This window comes from Syngnathus typhle, linkage group LG14 (assembly GCF_033458585.1).
Source record: "Syngnathus typhle isolate RoL2023-S1 ecotype Sweden linkage group LG14, RoL_Styp_1.0, whole genome shotgun sequence".
NCBI classification, from domain to species: domain Eukaryota; kingdom Metazoa; phylum Chordata; class Actinopteri; order Syngnathiformes; family Syngnathidae; genus Syngnathus; species Syngnathus typhle.
The window spans coordinates 10,641,102-10,658,364 of record NC_083751.1 but is presented as its reverse complement, the minus strand read 5'-3'; the positions used below and the strand labels follow the sequence as shown (position 1 = coordinate 10,658,364).

The window sequence follows — 17,263 nt, the reverse complement described above, 5'->3', positions numbered from 1 at the left end:
CTGAACGTCACGTCGCGTACGTCGAGCCAAATTGTCCACTCTTTTTTAACATTCGGCACTCACTTCTTTTTTTCGGGCCACTCATTTTAATGGAAGGATTCCAGGGGAAGGTTTGTGGGTGGCTTTAGCGCAAAACTGCATCTGAAAGCTCAGCGCGCGAATTATAAGAATGCTGTCGTCAAAGCCCACGCTCTAAATTCGGGACTGATACGAATAGAGCGAGAGTGCGCCAAGTCCGTACTACTGAGTACGTACACGCACTTGTGAGTGTGCACCAAGCTTTCTGACACGGCTTCCGGTAGTAAATGCGCAGGCGAGCGCTTCGCCACCTACTGGGGAAACGCAGTCATTGCAGGCAAAATGACCAAAAAAAAAAAAATTTGTTCAGGGTTGGCGGGCCGGATTAAACGGTCCCGTGGGCCGGATGTGGCCCGCGGGCCGTAGTTTGCCCACCCCTGGGCTACTGGGTGCATACCGCAACCCTAGTCAACCTCAGTTTGTTGCAGTAAAGCTTCTATTTTATGCTCCTTATAGTCCGGTGGGCCTTATATGTGGACAAAGTTTTAAAATGGGCCGTTCATTGAAGGTGCGCCTTTTACCCCGGTGCGCCTAATAGGGCGCAAAATACGGTACATGTAAGACCCCCCGCTCCGTTCGCCACCCCCTACTATGACTTGGCAAGTGGCGGTCAGTCAGCTGACTTGCCCTGCTGGGGGATTTGCTGTTCTGCATGAGCTATTTAAGAAGCACCCCACTCCCTCCCTCCTTTGCTCATTTTTCCACTCCTATTTGTCTTCCTTCTTTGTTTCCAAATACCGACATGCCAACAAAGTAGAGGAAGAAGCTCAAGTTGTGATTCAAAAGATCGTCATGATGTCATTTGGCTGTGGGACGACGCAACGGCAAGTGCGAAGGCACCCTCAGAGACGTTTTCAAAGCAAGACGATTGCGGCCGGGGACTCTCCGTGCGGAGCTCACTTGAATGTTCTGCGGCTTCTCTCGGGCTTCAAATCACGGTCCAAAATCGCATGTTAATTGAAGAGTGGAAATTGTAATGCCGGACTGAATGTACCGAGAGACGTATTATTGCTCATCATCTTCCAGACATGCTAGACAAACCCAAATTGATACTTTGTGTTTATATATAACTGTTTTGATATGTTAATTGTGTAAATGACAGCAAAATGTTAGCTGGGAAGCAGCTGTCAGATTCCATTCCTAAATAAAGACGTGAGAGTCCCCACAAGTTGATGTCAAGCAGATCGTTTGACGAGCCAGACATAACCATACTGGCTTACTGAGCTATGACGTTGACGATGGCCAGCCTTCTGGATTTTGGGGGGCCAGATTCAAACGCAACTGAGTGTGGAATCGTAAGATAAGCCTCGTCTTTGTTTTTTTCAGAGGAACAGGAATGTTCTATGACAGTGAACCTCTAAAAAGGAACTCCCCTGAAATCTGTCCACAGCACTCACTTTTATTTACTTGTCCAGCCGTTCAATGGTTTCACCTCTGGTGTTTATAAATGATGTTGCCATTTTAGCTAGCTTGTGTTTGAAACGTGCTCTTCAAGCAAAGCTGCCTCAGATTCTTTTTGTTGTTGTTAAATCCTGACTGTACACAAAATACTTCTGCGGCTGGTGCTCGAAAGCATACGTTTGAGTGCACCGTGTGTCCAATGGCCTCAGTTCTCCATCATGTCGCCGGGCCGAGAGGCTGAATGAGCTCATTGTCAGCCCGCGCATAGTGCATGTGCGCCTCTTCTTTTTCACCTCCGACCCTCGGCCCTCGACCCCACAAAGGCCTTTGTGAACTCTATTTACTTGCGACTCCAATGAAACCGCAGTCCATTGCCAACATTTCTTCTCTCCCTTTCTCTGGCTATTTTCTCCTGCTCTCAAGAAACCAATTAGCAACAATACAAGTAGGTTAGCGCCCCCATTCAGAGTGGCCATTGTTGAGCACAATACCAGGAAGCATTGTGAGCGAACAATTAGCAGCGAGCCGCCAGTGTCGAGTGTCGCCGACATTGTTGGGAGCCGCACAAGGCTCGGCTTGTTCCCAAAAAGGCCGCTCGGCCAGGGTGGAGGAAGCGAGCGGACGGGTTCCCAGGTGATGAATGTGTGTGTGTGTATCTCTCTCACTTCTCTGTCGCAGGACTCCAAGAAAGGAGAGCGACCCCGAGGAGGGTTTGCTTTTTTCTCTTTTCTTCTACCCGCATTGGACTTTCTGTGCTCGCATGTAAGCTTGTATTTGTGCAGTGTGCACGGATGGGCGAGTAAAGACGTGAATCAAGTCGCCCTTTTGCCCTTTGTCTCGTGCGTAGCCGTGAGTTTGGTCTTTGTACGCAGTGTGAGGATTCCGACAAAGAGGTCGTTCCCTGACCTCCCGGCCTGAAGGTCAAGACCCCGGCCATTAACCTATGCTAATGCTAACAGCAAGCTAGTAGCCACCTGAGGGTCTTCCCGGCTAGCGACTGCATGCTAGGTCACTAGCAGAAGGTTCAGGTTTCACTCATCATTGTTATTGTGTCCTCAGGTTATCCGCTCTAAACACGCCTCCTAACACATCCCCAATGAAGGATGACATCATACTCAAGGGGGAGGGCTTGACCACTATCATGGACACAAAAACTGCTGCTGCTGATGGTTGTCTTTACATGGAGGTGGATTGAAATGGTACAAAGGTGGACGCTGGTTCCCGCACGTCAACTCAGTTGGATTTCAGAGCAAGGGGAGGTTTCAAAAGACGCACGTTCCAATCCAACCTATGTCTTAGCCAGCACATGCACGGTCACGCAGCTGAACATGGACTGATTCAGCACAAATGAGTGTATAATGAGTGATGCAATGGCATGAGCCCCAACACGCCCACGCACATCCACGCACGTAATCCCTCCCTCATTAGGTGCATTGTGGGGATGCTGATGTAATGCAAGTTAATCTCTTGGCCTCTGCTTGGCTCGCTGGCCCAGTGGGAGCTCTTTTGTGCAGGACATTACCCAGGTCCCGCCCCCTGGAGACAGATTCATTAAGACTGACGCTGATACCCAAGTACCCGGCTCCTTTGTGTGGGAGCGCTCGTGTGCGTGCGTGTGTGTGTGTGTGTGTGTGTGTGTGTGCGTGTGCGTGTGCGTGTGTGTGTGCGTGCGTGCGTGTGTGCGTGCATGCGTGCGCCTCACTTCTAGCAGGGACAATGCAGAGAAGACGCGGGCCATAAAGGCGTTACTTTCTCAGCATGTGCCCGAGAGCACGTAGGCCGGACGTGAGCACGTGTCGGTATGCACGTATGTGCTCATCTTGTCAGTGTATTGAAGACATTTTGTTTCCAGCAATCAAGCTTTTTGTGTCAGACATACAAAGCTGAAGGTGCAGACACCGTTGCTGCTCTGGAAAAGGCCATACCAGCCACGAGGGTGTCGGAAGCCTTTCCCTGTTGCGTTTGCTTCATTCACTACGTGAGAAGAGGTGAAAGTCATGCGAGGACAGCCAGTGAAGGCTCAGAAAAGAAAACGCGTGCCTGCTCACAACACCCTGAGCATTCGACAGTTCCCAGCAAAGAACATCAGTTGTTTGCATTTTAGATACAGCCTCCGGAAATATTTATATAGAATACGCTTTTCAGCTCACAAAATAGCAGCATTATGTTCAGTTTGAAAGCAACGGGATCAAATGTCACCCAGTGGCAGTAAAGAAAAAAAATCATCATCAGCCAAATAAATTGACATCATTGAATGAGTCTGCTGGATTGCAGCTAAGCGTGCAGGCTGAGCCCAGGAAATTACAAATAGAAGAGAAATGATTTGTGCGAGAGGAGCAGCACACTTGGCGTGGGCTTGAAATAGGTAACTCAAATAAAGTGGGAGGAGGCCCTGCCGGGATCAGAGGCTGAGGGAGGCATTCCCCAACGGAAGCCAGCTTTTGGATTTACAAACACCATTCTGTGCAAGTGTGATTCCAGGAATGTGCTGCCAGGTGCACGCTTTCGACACAAAATGCAACGGCCAGTCTCCAAAAGGCCACAAAGGGAAAACGAGTCCTCCTGGAAGGCCTCTCTCTCTTTTGCCCAGTCACGTTCCTACTTTGCCTCCTCTTTTTAAAAGTGTGTTAAATTTCTATTCTTCCTCATCCTTTTTGCTTTTTGACGGCTTTCTTTGTGTGCAGGCTGTGGGAAAGTTTCCTGAAATGGTGAGGTCATCCAGCACCGACACCCATCCGCCACCGTCACCCCCACCCCCCGCACACACTCTCACACCATCACATCACACACACACACACACCCTCACCCACCGCCCCAAATTATCATGCTGTTCCCCCATTTCCCAACCTGGCTGGACTGACGTGTCTCCCGTGTCTCTGTCCTATTTCTACTTCCACAGCAATCCCCAAAGAGGATGATGAATAGACCCCAATTCAAAGCCTGTATCAGATTATCTCTCCCCTAAAAATCTCAAGTAAAACAGTAGATGGAGACAGCCATTCATGTGCAACCAGGAGGCCCATTTTTTTCTGTCTTGCTTACATGTAAGAAGCTCTTCATTAAAAAATGTCCTTAAACTGAATTCTTGTTCAATCAATGAGCCATACAATTCGAAGAGCACTGAATTGAAGCATCCACGTTCCACTTTGTTGTTCGAGAAGGTGACTACTTACTGCCATCTAACGGCGAAAAAACTGCAAATCACCAATTCAAGATTGAAAGAAAACGGCAAATATGGAAGACGCGCATTCAGTTTGTCGTTGTTTTGCCAAGTCGCATAAATCAAAATGAACATGTAGCCCTGACCTACAAATAGTTCAGACAAAAAAAGCATTTTGAAAATTTCTGCATTCCAGGATTGTATGTCATTATGGCAACTACCGTATACAATAAAAAGAAAAACAAAACAAACAACACAGCTATATCTTGATTTTTTAATGAGCTACAGAATACATAAAAAAACATGTGACATAATAGCATAAATCCTGAGTTACATTATCTATTTGTCAATGCACAGAATATATATAATATGTATATACAAAAATACAGTTCGTGACATGAACATTTTTGGAAAACTACATTTGTACAAAGCATATCTGGATAAATGGATAAATATTTTGAGAAGAGTCAACACAAAGAAAAATACATCTCATACACAAAGAGAAAAAACCCTATTGTTTTAGAGACATCAAAGTCCTCTTTTTAAATAAACATGAAAAGTTAAAACGGCTAATTTTGCCAATAAATTTATAGACGGCTGTCTTTCATGTGAAATAATGTTATTTGTTATTATTGCTCGTTCTGACAATCAATAAGACAAGTCACGTACTATATATAGTTTTCACAATAATTATCGTGTCCCATCTAACTTCTTCGACACGACTGTTAGCAAGAGTGCTCTGGTTTCATCCAGTTGATGAGTTGAAAATCCTCATGTTAGCTTTTGCTCTCTCTAGCGGCATCATTTTGCAGCACACTCAGTGTTAGCACACTGCCACGCTCTTCAGAACAATGGCTCAGTTATTGAGAAAAATCTTGGTTTTTTTTCCAGAATGCTGGCAATCTCCGCCAAATCATTTCTACCATTGAATTCTAAACTGCAATTAAATTATTAATAAATACAGTAAGAACTGTATTAGAAATGAAAAAAACATTTTTGGAAGGCGTCTGTTTCATGTCTTTGACACATTGGCATTCAGCCTCACTTCTTGTGCGACCCGATCATGACCTTCGAGACAAAGTTGACGATAGCGCTGGCCGGCTGCTCCGGGTCGTGTTCAGCAAACAGATGGCAAATATTTTCAGTCTCGCTCTGAGATTTCCTTGCTACAAACCCAAATATCCTGCGAGAAAGACAAACAAGGATATTGAAATATGACAACATGAGTGAATTGAAATGATTGCAAAAGAGCGGGTTCACTGAAAAAAAAAAAAGATAATGACTTTGACCCATTGGGGAACTCGCACTGTATGTCCAAACATAATAAAAACAACAATAACTAGAATTTGCAATTTCTGGAGAAATTGCGTGTGAGGGCGAAGAAGCTGAATAAATACTTGGGGAATGCGACAGAATGATGTTTAAAGTTGGAACGGGTTGGATCGATAGAAAAATGTAGAAATTAGATCGGAGAAAGGACATTTTGCAAAACTTTTTAAAGCGTGGCAATCTTGGTAATGTTGACAATCCTCTCCAATGTGATTTGAAGGAGCTGAATGATGTGAATTTCAAACAGGAACGATGTAAATGTGAAACGTTGAATGTGCCATTAAGAATGAATGGGGAAAACGTTGCCGGAATTTTGCCGAAATTTTGCGAATCTTGCGAAAACGAAAAATGAGAGAAATGCAAGCAATCCTCACGTAAATATTTGGAATAAGTGTAATGAAGTGAATCAGATGAATAGAAGAAGAATAAGGCCTTCACCTTCACACTAATTATTTATGGAACGCTTATAGTCAGACGCCTGTGCAGATGAGTTAAAAAAAGTACAGATAAAAACACTTCATGAGAACAAAAGGAAATCATCTATTAAAAAAGGGCACCATGTATGAGATAACCCAAAACTCCACAAATCTGGTTTTCTTTCATCTGACTTTCATCGACAATATCACGTGGCAAGGTGGAAATGTCCAGTCCCTGGATGAGACACTTACTTTGCTGTAGAAGCACTTCCTCTCGGCCATCTGTGTGGAACAAAATATTAATTAGGGAAGGCCATTCCTCAATATGAAAGACAAATGATCTTCGGTCTCAGAATGTGAGGCATGTGCTAGGTGACGTTAAAGAGTCATGGAACCCTTTCTCAATTTTTTTTTAAATGCTGATTTTATCAATGAAGACTGATTCCACTTAAACATGTTGCGAAATACTGTCAGTCATCAGATGACTTGCGTATGTGTCATGTGTCGACATCCTTTATTGTGTGTCAAGACCATTCCTGAAATGGGATTGCAAGCATGTTCCGTCTTGTTGTGTCACGTGACTCACCTCCTGCCTTGCGGGTCCAAGGAACAGAAAATGACGGTATTGACTGCATAGTGTCTTCTGAAAAACAGCCTGGAGGGACATCACGTGCATTTTTGTTCAAGTGAGATGTTACAAGATGAACTCTGAGCTCGTCTGGAGCATTTAGTTCACTCACTTCCTCTGGTTGTCTGTGAGCGTGATGCCTTGCGCTGACACCTTAAAGTGGACAACAGTGGACGGTGTCGGTGGGTCCGGGGTGAGCGTCACCGTGGTAGCTTTCTGAACAGCCTGGTGCCCCGTCAGAGACTCCAATTCCACAGAGCCAAGGTACCACACGTTACATGCTAACAAAATGACCAATGAGATCATGTCAACACAAAGATCCAAGCTAGCTCACGTGCCTGAGATGCACTCAAATATTTTTTTTTGTACCTGCTCCTTGCTTCAGAAGCTCAGCTGCTGAGTTTGTTGCCGTCTTTGCAGGAGAGTCACTCATTTCCTCAAACGGATCTGACAGGTACAAAATGTCACAAAAGAAGTCCAACGTAAACCCACAAGCCACATATTGTCTCCCAGATTACAATAATTTCAGAAAGTGCAGTGAAAACAACTTGCTTTTATTTAGTATTTATTTTATTTATTTGTTTATTTTGTATTTATTAATATCTATTTATTTAGTATTTATTTTATTTATTTCTTTTCTGCATTTAGCTCACTGGGTCAATGAGTAGCTTAATAAAGTTGTGCATTCTTCAATGCTTGCTTTGACATGGCATCCGCGTTCATCCTACCTCTGTCAGGCAAAATGAGTTTGCAGGGTAGAGCCAGAGGTGTGATGGAGTGCTGACACACCAGAGCGGTAAGGCTTCCTGGCAGAAAAAAAGGGAATACATAACTATGACGAACATTAAGTACAAGGGAAAAAAACCACAAGAAACGTTTGAACAGGGCGGCACAGTGGCGCACCAGTTAGCACATGCGCCTCACACTTCAGAGGGTGCGGGTTCCACCTCCGGCCTTCCCTGTGTGGCGTTTGCATGTTCTGCCTGTGCCTGTGTGGGTTTTCTTCGGGCACTGCGGATTCTTCCCACATCCCAAAAACATGCATGATAGTCTGATTGAACATTCCAAATTACCCGTAGGTCTGAGTGCGAGTACGGATAGTTGTTTGTCTCTGTGTGCCCTGCGATTGGCTGGCAACCGGTTCAGGGTGTCCCCCGCCTACTGCCCGATGACTGGATGTATGTATGTATGTATGGTTGGTTGGTTGGATGGATGGATGGATGGATGGATGGATGGATGGATGGATGGATGGATGGATGGATGGATGGATGGATGGATGGATGGATGGATGGATGGATGGATGGATGGATGGACGGACGGACGGATGGACGGACGTTTGAACGAGATAGCTGTGTTAGATAGCAGTGACCAGCCGGGGGAGCTAGTGAGCTACATAACAGTACAGTGCAGTTGCTGGTAATGTAGCAGTTCACTCAACTGACTTCTGGATGGCTGGCTGGATGGCTGGCTGGATGGATGGATGGATGGATGGAGGTAGGGAGGGAGGGAGGGAGGGAGGGAGTGAGGGAGGAATGGGAAATTGGGAATGTTTGTATCGAAAATCAGTCACTTTGGTCTGGCGTTGTAACAGCTTTCAGCAAAGTGACTGTCCCAATTTCAACGCAGTTGGGACGCAGTGTTTATTCTTTCAATTCCTCTTATTCTCACCAAAGAACGGCTCGTCAGGGCAGCCTTTGAGACGGACTCCTTTCTGCATACACTCGATCAGGAAATGCCTCACCAGCTCATTGGATGGATCTCCAACTGCAAAGACACAAAATATCCATCGCATTGACATTCATTCAAACATTGACACAGGCATTACTGACCAAACTTAGCAAAATGGATCACTTGTTTTGATCCGGATTAGGAGCCTACCTTTCTTGCTGTGATGCACCACGGATGGAGGCGGAGTTGCGACTTTCATCGCCAATCCATACGCCCCGCGGAATGAATGACTGTCTCTGACAATGAAAGAGCCGGGTTCTTTATCCTTTAACACGGAAATCGCTATCAGAAGATAAAGTGGGAGTTAGAATAAGTCGTGGGCTGCTTCGTGCTCTGCATGGCAAGACACCTTTTCCACTATTTGGACGCGAGTGGGAATAACGTGATATTTACCTTGATCTCGGGAAATGTCAGGCTTGTACCAGAACTTTGAAGTGTCCTGAACAAACTTCACAGTGTCCTGCTTACTGCCAAGCTCTAAAAGCAAATACAAATGCAACAGAAAAGCTTCGTCAACTGCAAGAAAAACTGCAACATGCTCAAGTTAACAATCACCGTGCCCCAGTATACGGGAGCTGCCCTCTTATAGATTTGTACCTGCTCCGGGTGACGAGGTCCGGCTTAAATTTTTGAAGGGGTCAGCGGTCAGTGAGGAGAAAGAAAGGCTGAGACTGCCTTCACTGTGAGGACTGGAAAAGCCGGCGAGAGAAGGCAAGCGGGAGCCAAGGTCGCCACCTTCCGCTGCTCTCCTCTTTTCCGGCAACAGCGGGGGGAGCTCCCCATCCCCACCGACCCCCAGGTCCTCCACGGCCTGCAGCAGACTGTGCTCCAGATTGCCATTTAAGGAGGATGAGTCCGCCCGAGGTGAAGCGAGGGCATTGGGTGTGCTGCGCTTGATGGGAGTTGAGGGTTGTGAGGAGGTCGGCGTTTGCTGGTGCCAAGCGGGAGGCGGCGAGCAGCTGATGAACATTTGGGACATTTGGGATTAGCTTCAGCATTGGAGCAAGATCCTAAAAGTTCTTGTGATTGAAAATATAACGACAGCTAAATGTATACCTGTCTAAATGCGGGAGGGGGCCGCTTGATGACACAGAAGATGTGGAACCAAATATCCGTGGACAAGAAGCCGAGCTCACCGACACGTCGGACGTGAACAAATCTCCGTCAAGAGAGCTGCCGCCATGGTTTACGCTGTCCAAGAAACTTCGGGAATCTATTACAAAAAAAAAAGATAGCATTTTTTAGCATTTCGGTTCTGATGCTAAAATGCTGACTGGCCACCAGTACTTTGCAAAGGATGTCAAATGTTACAAGGAAAACTTTTCTTTTTTGAGAGTGAACTTTGAAGTGGGCCAAAGAAGATGTTTTCGTTGCTTTTGAAAAATGAATTGAAGATTGACAAATGTTAAGCTCAAAATAGATGTCACATTCAGGTTCCATCGCAACGTACGATCCATTTTGACAGAACACAAGAGCTGCGGAAGGCTCAAACATGCCACGATGACATGTTGACATTCAAACAATCCGTATCATGCAGAAAACATGAACACAGCCGTCCTCAGGCCACAAGCAGGCCTCGAGTAGCATGAGTCACAGCGAAGAGAGTCAAAGGGCTCCTTGTTCAGACACACGACCATGCCCCCCTCCCTAGTCACACACCCCGCCTACCCTTTTTACCCCCACCACTCTTTGGATTCGAGGAATTCGTGTTGGAGGAATTTGCTTTAGAAAGCGGCCTTGTTTCAACAGACGTGAGCGTTACCAAGCGGCGATACAACGCCTTAAGTCCACTCCATCATCTTACATGTGTCTTGATTCCTCTTGGAGAGCATCTGTGATGCCATTTTCATCAGCTTCTGTCCCAAACCTTGCCGATGCTTCTTCATCACAACTACTGCCTCAGAGACATGCCCAGAAAAGCATACAAACAGTCCATGGAAGCAACTAGGCCAAGAAAGATCCAAAGCATAAAGCGCTACTCCTCCAAATGGCGGCTGTAAATCACATTGTGCTCTGCCGCCTTGATCTTTGGACAAACGGCTTTCAGGAGGCAAAGTTGCAGCCAGCTGATGAGCCCGCAGAAGAGACATGGCCAACGGGACGCAACGTCAACAGATAAAAGTTACTGCAAATGAAAGAACATAACGCCATGAATTTGTCTTGCTGAAACTATAGTGGAAGATCCATTCCAGCAATCATATTACAAATACCAAGAGATGGGTTTTTAGTCTCGTGCAATGTCATGCTTGTATTCATGTTGAAGTTGAAAGACTTCGAGTTGGAGTCATGAGAACGGTCAATATATTAGACAGAGAAAAAAAGGTTCCAGACGTTTTTGAGACGATTCAAAATTCCTCAGTCTTTGCCCATCTGGTTAGGTCATCACGGAGAATGGGGCCTTATAATTGCGGCTTTTCCCTTTCTTCCAACTGTTTTAGCAAAGAAAAGTAGAATCTTTCCAAATAAGGATGGGACTTAGGCCGATTTCAACACCACATAATAAAATCAATCTCATGACGGTAAAGTCATCAATACGTATACAATGTGTCCTAGATCGAGTCAAACATCATCTGGGTGGGCGTTTTGGAGCTGAGCGTGTTTGGGCAAGAACGGGGGGGGAGCGCAGATGAAATAAATGCTTCTTCTGTCATCTGGCGAACATGTAAAAGAAAGTTACATAAAGAAGGAGATTAAAAGTGATAATCAAGATGCCTCCCTCCCTACCTCGAGAGAGTGAGAGAGAGAAGAATTTGAAGAGGACCAGGAATGTAATGTCTGACACGGGAGCGCATGCTGTACATACCAAGAGATGCGGTCATGATGTGCAACACGAGGCAGCTTTCCTGTTGGCCTCTTTCTCTGTCTGGCTTCCAGTTGCAGGCTGAACGAAAAACTCCCTACAAGCGGACTTTCTTGAGCTCGTGGAAGCGGTCCCCGTTGAGCTCAAGCTCTGGAGCGGAGCGTGGCCATGGCCAATTCCAGATGGAAAAAGAAGCACTCTGTTTGTTCCTCCTTGTTGTGACACGGCTCGACCCGTGGGTTTCCAGGGAGGAAGGGACAGAAGCAAGGGGAGGAGGAGAGTGAGAACCCACCTCCCCTCCACCCTCTTCCTCTGACTGACCACTCAGCATTGTTCTTTCTTGGGCACTGGGAGAACTTTCCCCCAATCAGAATGAATTGCAGGGGTCAAAGGTGACATGTGGCCTTTTATGGGCAATGGAGACAAAAGGGGGCAACCGTGCTGCTGAACGGGTGGTGGTGGTGGTGGTGGTGGGGGTCCTCTCTGTCGGGGCATGCGTGTCCGCTCCCGCCTTCTGCTCACTACAAACACGGAGACACGGAGACAACAGCCCGCAGAGCCCAAGCGAGTACGTCTGCTGCTGTGCGTTCAATCTGAGCGCATCATAAATTTGCCTACAATGCCGGTGGCAGGACTGTGTTGCATTCATGAACACGTGCGCCTTGTGCTCACAAAGGAAATAAACTGGAATGAACTGGAATGGAGTCCATCTGTCCGGCTCAAAGAAAGAAATACATCGTCAATCCCAACAAGTCCAACATCTCAAGAAGTGAATGCAGTCGTAGCGAGCGTCTTGACTTTCTTTTCTGCTGACCTTTGACCGCTCAGGGTTCAAACAGTCAAGTGTTTGTATAGTATCTGCTCGTGTTAAACTCGGACGGATGCTGCTTATATTCCTACAATCCACTTCCAGAAATGCCATTTGCATGGTTAGGCAAATTACAACCAATCATCTTTTGCGGAACTTTATCGGCATTTATAGCATATGTGGAGTATGTTGAAAGTGAATGTGCTTGTCCTCGTGACAGCAGAGCGAGTGGCACTTTACTGGAGCCCAGTCAGGGCTTCTGACATTGCCGTCAGGTCATTTGCCATGAACGTAATCAGACGTAAACACGACATGAAAATAATTGAACCGGGAGCGGAAGTGTCCCGAAGGGTCAAATTCTTTCCCAGGCAGTCATCTGGCTCTAAAGTGGTAAACAGGAAGTAATTGTCTACTATCTGAATCCAGCGTCACTTTTTCTGGACGGATGATTTCCAACATACACGTCACATTGGGTCATTAGTAAACAGCTATAGGTGACAAGAAATGTAGGACTCGGTCGACAACCTAGCCGACCATCCTCATATCGATCTTTCAAATTGGTTTGGTGATTGAATGTTCTCGAGTCGATTTAGCCGCAAATTTAAGTGCAAAATAAGTGCAAATTTAGCCGCCGGTCTCTCCGGATGTGGCGGGAACAAAAGACCCTCTCCAACGTCCCCTCCCAGAACAGGATGTGCCTGCACATCCTGTCAGCAGTGCTCTTCCTTTATCAGCCCAAACTATTTATAGACATCCAGCATCAGCTGTTCTGCCTGTAGCACGATTCATCAAAATACCGCAAGGATTATGAATTACGGCACATGCTTCACCATCATGTCCCAAGTGAGCTGAAGGCATGTTCAGACGTGATTTTGCTTTACTCCATTCATGTAAGACAATAGTGAAGCCAGAGCGTTGCCTGCCTTTCACCCAAAACAGTCATGTTTGCATTGTCCACCAACAGCAGCAGCGGCCTTGCCAGGTGTGTGTGTGTGTGCGTTATGCCAAGTCAACATTCCAGGCATCTCCTGAACCCTGTCTGGCAGCCATGAGCGTGTGTTTGAGTCCAAACTTCCTGAGCAGTCAAGCAGAAAATCTTGTCTCCATGCTTGCACTGGTGCATACGCAAAAATGCTCCTGAGAAAGTTTACCTTGTGTCCAGCTGGATTGGCCCCATCGGCCGCCGGTCTTGATATGAGGAAACTCTGACATGTGTTCAACTGGGAAAAAAGAAATGGGACGCTGATAAGATTCCCGAAGACAGCAACAGCCGCCCACGCGTTGACATGATTTCTTACCGTAAGGCGTCGGAGGAGACAGCGGAAAGGCCGGAGTTGCTGGCACCGATTCAAAGCGATGGCTTTGCCCGCTGTGGTCGACACAGTAAAACTTCAGATATGAGAAGGAGGCAGAAAGACAAGCCAGGATCAAAATTTGTTTTTCCACATAGTCTTATGGGGTAATAAATCCACACACATCAGCAGATTTCAGTCTTGTGATGTGCGTGCATGCGTGCGTGTAAGTGTGTGTGTGTGTGTGTGTGTGTGAGTGAGTGAGTGAGTGAGTGAGTGAGTGAGTGAGTGAGTGAGTGAGTGAGTGAGTGAGTGAGTGAGTGCGTGCATGTGTGTGTGTGAGTGTGTGCGCGTGTGCGCGTGTGCGTGTGTGCGTGAGTGTGTGCGTGTGTGTGTGTGAGTTTGTGAGTACAGACTGTTTGAGTGTAAACAAGCAGGCTATTCATGCCAACAGAAGCGTATAATGTCAACCCAGACAAAATGAGAGACCGATAAAAATGAGCCCCATGAGATTTTTCTTCTACTTGTTTCATATTCTACTGTTTGTTTGTTTGTTAGTGGTTTTGGATAGTCATCTCTGAAAAAATGCAGTACTGGATTCTTCCAAGATGCTTACCTGTGATGACAAATGGAAGGGAGTGCCAAGCAGGTCGGCCCCCAATCTTTGAGGTTCTTCCCCAGTACCAGGAAAATCCGCGTTGCACATCCAAAAACTGGAGTAGTCAGTCACATCACTGATCTGCTTCTGCTGCTGCCAGCCTGCAAAAGAGCAACAAGATCAAGCCAAAGGTAAAGAACGGCCATGTGGGAGGCACATAAAAGGCAGTCAGTCAGATAAGGCTCTGAAATGGAATCGTGCAACAGAATCAAGATACTCAGATGACAAAAGAAGGCATCTCCGCACAAACAGATGGTGGAACATCTGCGGGACAAAGAGCGTTCAAGCGAAAGGAAAGCTCCTCAGCAAAGCGCTGCATCGACTTCAGATTGTGATGTTTGGGTGTAGGTCAAAGCAGACCCAAAGTACGCGATGTCTTACCAGTTAGATGGGCGTCTCCTTTCTGACTGAGGCCGCTGCTTTGGACGGAGGTGGATCGTGACAGGCGGGTGCTGCTGGTCGGCACGGGGATGAATGTGGGGTCCAAATCCAGGATCAGTTGGTTCAACTGCTCGATCGAGTCATCGATGTCTAAAGACAACGAAGCAAAGTCCGCTTCTTGGGAAGACGACGCCTCTGTGTCCGTGTTTTGTGTAAGACTGCAAGCCTTGGCATCCTCGCTGTTGGGCCCTATGCTCGATGCCTGAGGAGCCAGCGATGCGGACGGCTTCTCAGTCGACTCTCGCTCTGCGCTGAACTCTCGATTTGACACGAACTGGCTTTTGGATTCTCGTTCCTGTTGAATGCAGCTGTTAGTGAAGTCGGCAGGGGCTGATTTGGGCTCTTCTGGCAGATTCTCCGTAGAAAGGGAGCAAATATTGCATGAAGGAGCTGCTTGGTCATTCTCATCTTCCAATATATCCGTCTCCCTGTCACTGGATGAGGACTCTCCATTCACAGCTTGTCCCAAGCAAGACTCGTCTTCCGACATCCCCCTTTTGCATGCGGCCAGCTCAGTCATGACCACTAGAAGCTTCACAAAGACCTGAAGGAAATGCTGGCAGTTGCCATTTGGCCACCGTAGCGAGAAGAGTGAAGATTGTTGGTCATAACTCCTCGACCTCGCCCCGCTAAACGAGTGTCATTGTTGGGCACGAGCCGTAGGAGTCGAGCTGGGAAGACACAAATGTTGCTTTCATTGCAGGCTTCAAAGACAGACAAACTTTGTGTGTGTGCGTGTGTGTGTGTGTGCGTGTGCGTGCGCGTGCGTGCGTGTGTGTGTGTGTGTGTGTAAGAGCATGGTGCATGTGTTTCACGCAAATAACATGTCTGTCACAAAATCTGCCCGAGGTCAGATCAAGCTGATTGTTGATGATTCGGGCACTCGACATTTACTGTTACTGTCAAACTTGAACAGACTCACACCATCCAAACACTTTTTTGGGGGGGATGCAAGGAGGCTGGAATACCACACGTTGTTTTGTGATCAATCTTTTGAGGCTTTAAGTTCATCGTGTACCTCTTGTTACAATACATATGGTGAGTGCAGGCTCTTAAATGCAGACAGGCAATAAATTCCAGACACGCATGGTAAGATCTCACAGATGGTGTCAAAGATCTCCCCCACTTGCTCACGTACAGATAACACAGCACGTTGAAAAGTTGATTTTCAACATTGGTCAATTGGTAGAATTCCTCTGATAACAAAATACAATCAACACGAAGAATAGCAGACGAGTGTACCTGCGGTTGAGACGGGACTCTCGCGACAGACTGAGCAGAACTATTGAAGGACTGCTTGATGTCAAACTTGGCGAGCTGGAAGCCGATGAGGACAAGCCGGAGGACTTGCAAGGACCTGAAGTAAAAGCAGACTGCAAAGGAGATGCAAAGCTTCAGACGGCGTGCCCTCTCCTCTCCTTCCTTCCTTCCTCCTCCTCGTGTATCGTCCGTTCTGAATGGCAGGCAGTCAGCACAGAAAAACAAGCAGATAAGTGACTGTTAAGGTGCTGGCAACCCACCCCCAGCCCCTCCTGCCTGTCTCTCCACCACCCATGTCCTTACTACGCGTCCTCCTTGCTTCCTCCGTCCGTCCCCACGAATCTCCGCCTTCACTGGCCCCGCCGTTTTGAAAAGGGCCAGCTCAGCGAGTACACCCCCCCCCCTCCTACCCCGCATCCTGCCTCAGTTGACACAGGTATCTGCAAAGTGTAACTATGCGCTCATACTTTTTGGTGTCTCAGGGCCAGAGTGAGGTTAAAGGGTGACCATCTACCCAGTGTTCAATCAACATCACATATTCAACCAGGTAAAAAACAACAACATTATATTGCACAGATGAGGTCATCAATGAGGAAACAGCATGCTGTGTAAAGGCCTTGAGCTACTCAAATATGGAGAAGGGAATGTAAACACGGGGGCGGTCTTTCAAGTGGCTTGTGTACTGAAGGGGGGGGGGGGGGGGGGGGCGGACAAATTGCAACCTGCAACTTGAACCTGAAAGGCACGAGAAGAGCCTGATAAACGCAGAAGAAGCCAGTGTTTGAGTGTGCAGTGTCGATGAGGAGATAGAAACGAGACGAGGCGGGCTCACGGTGGGCTGAGGGGGTAAAGTAGAACCACCTGTGGTCGAAAACAACATTCTTGAGCAGGCCTCTGCTGCAGTTTGCCACACTAGTCCATTCTTGGACCACACAAGTTTTGCTCGCGAATGCTTTGATCTTCACTGCAGATGTCAAATATAAAGACCAAATAACAGCAGGTGTATATCCCCGTTGAAATAAAAATGACTATTTTGAACAGCTTGAGGCAGACACACTGAAAGTGTGCACAGTTTCTCATTTTAACCACACTGCAACTACAATCTAAAGTCCTGTCAAGTTTAAATCTAACTTACTTTCTGATGAGACGCCACATTGCAAGATTGTAGCGCAACAGTGGCCCCACCTGGGGATTTGTCAAACTTGAGCAATGCTTGATGTACTTCATTGATGTTTCTAGTTTTGATGTTTGTTATTGGTGTGAC

The 17,263-nt window shown here is 46.8% G+C and overlaps 1 protein-coding gene across 1 annotated transcript; it reads right to left on the bottom strand.

Moving 5' to 3' along the window:
• Window positions 1-4,899: 4,899 nt before the first annotated feature.
• Window positions 4,900-16,296, bottom strand: tns3.2 (tensin 3, tandem duplicate 2). The gene is made up of 16 exons (XM_061297721.1): window positions 15,982-16,296; window positions 14,680-15,410; window positions 14,257-14,399; window positions 13,647-13,737; window positions 13,500-13,568; window positions 9,797-9,953; window positions 9,338-9,699; window positions 9,134-9,217; window positions 8,891-9,022; window positions 8,681-8,776; window positions 7,741-7,818; window positions 7,382-7,459; window positions 7,125-7,293; window positions 6,971-7,039; window positions 6,637-6,666; window positions 4,900-5,822 (listed from the first exon to the last, which is right to left on the bottom strand). The coding sequence occupies exons 2-16, from the start codon at window positions 15,257-15,259 to the stop codon at window positions 5,681-5,683; spliced, it is 2,280 nt and encodes a 759-aa protein (XP_061153705.1). The 5' UTR covers window positions 15,260-15,410; window positions 15,982-16,296; the 3' UTR covers window positions 4,900-5,680.
• Window positions 16,297-17,263: the final 967 nt, after the last annotated feature.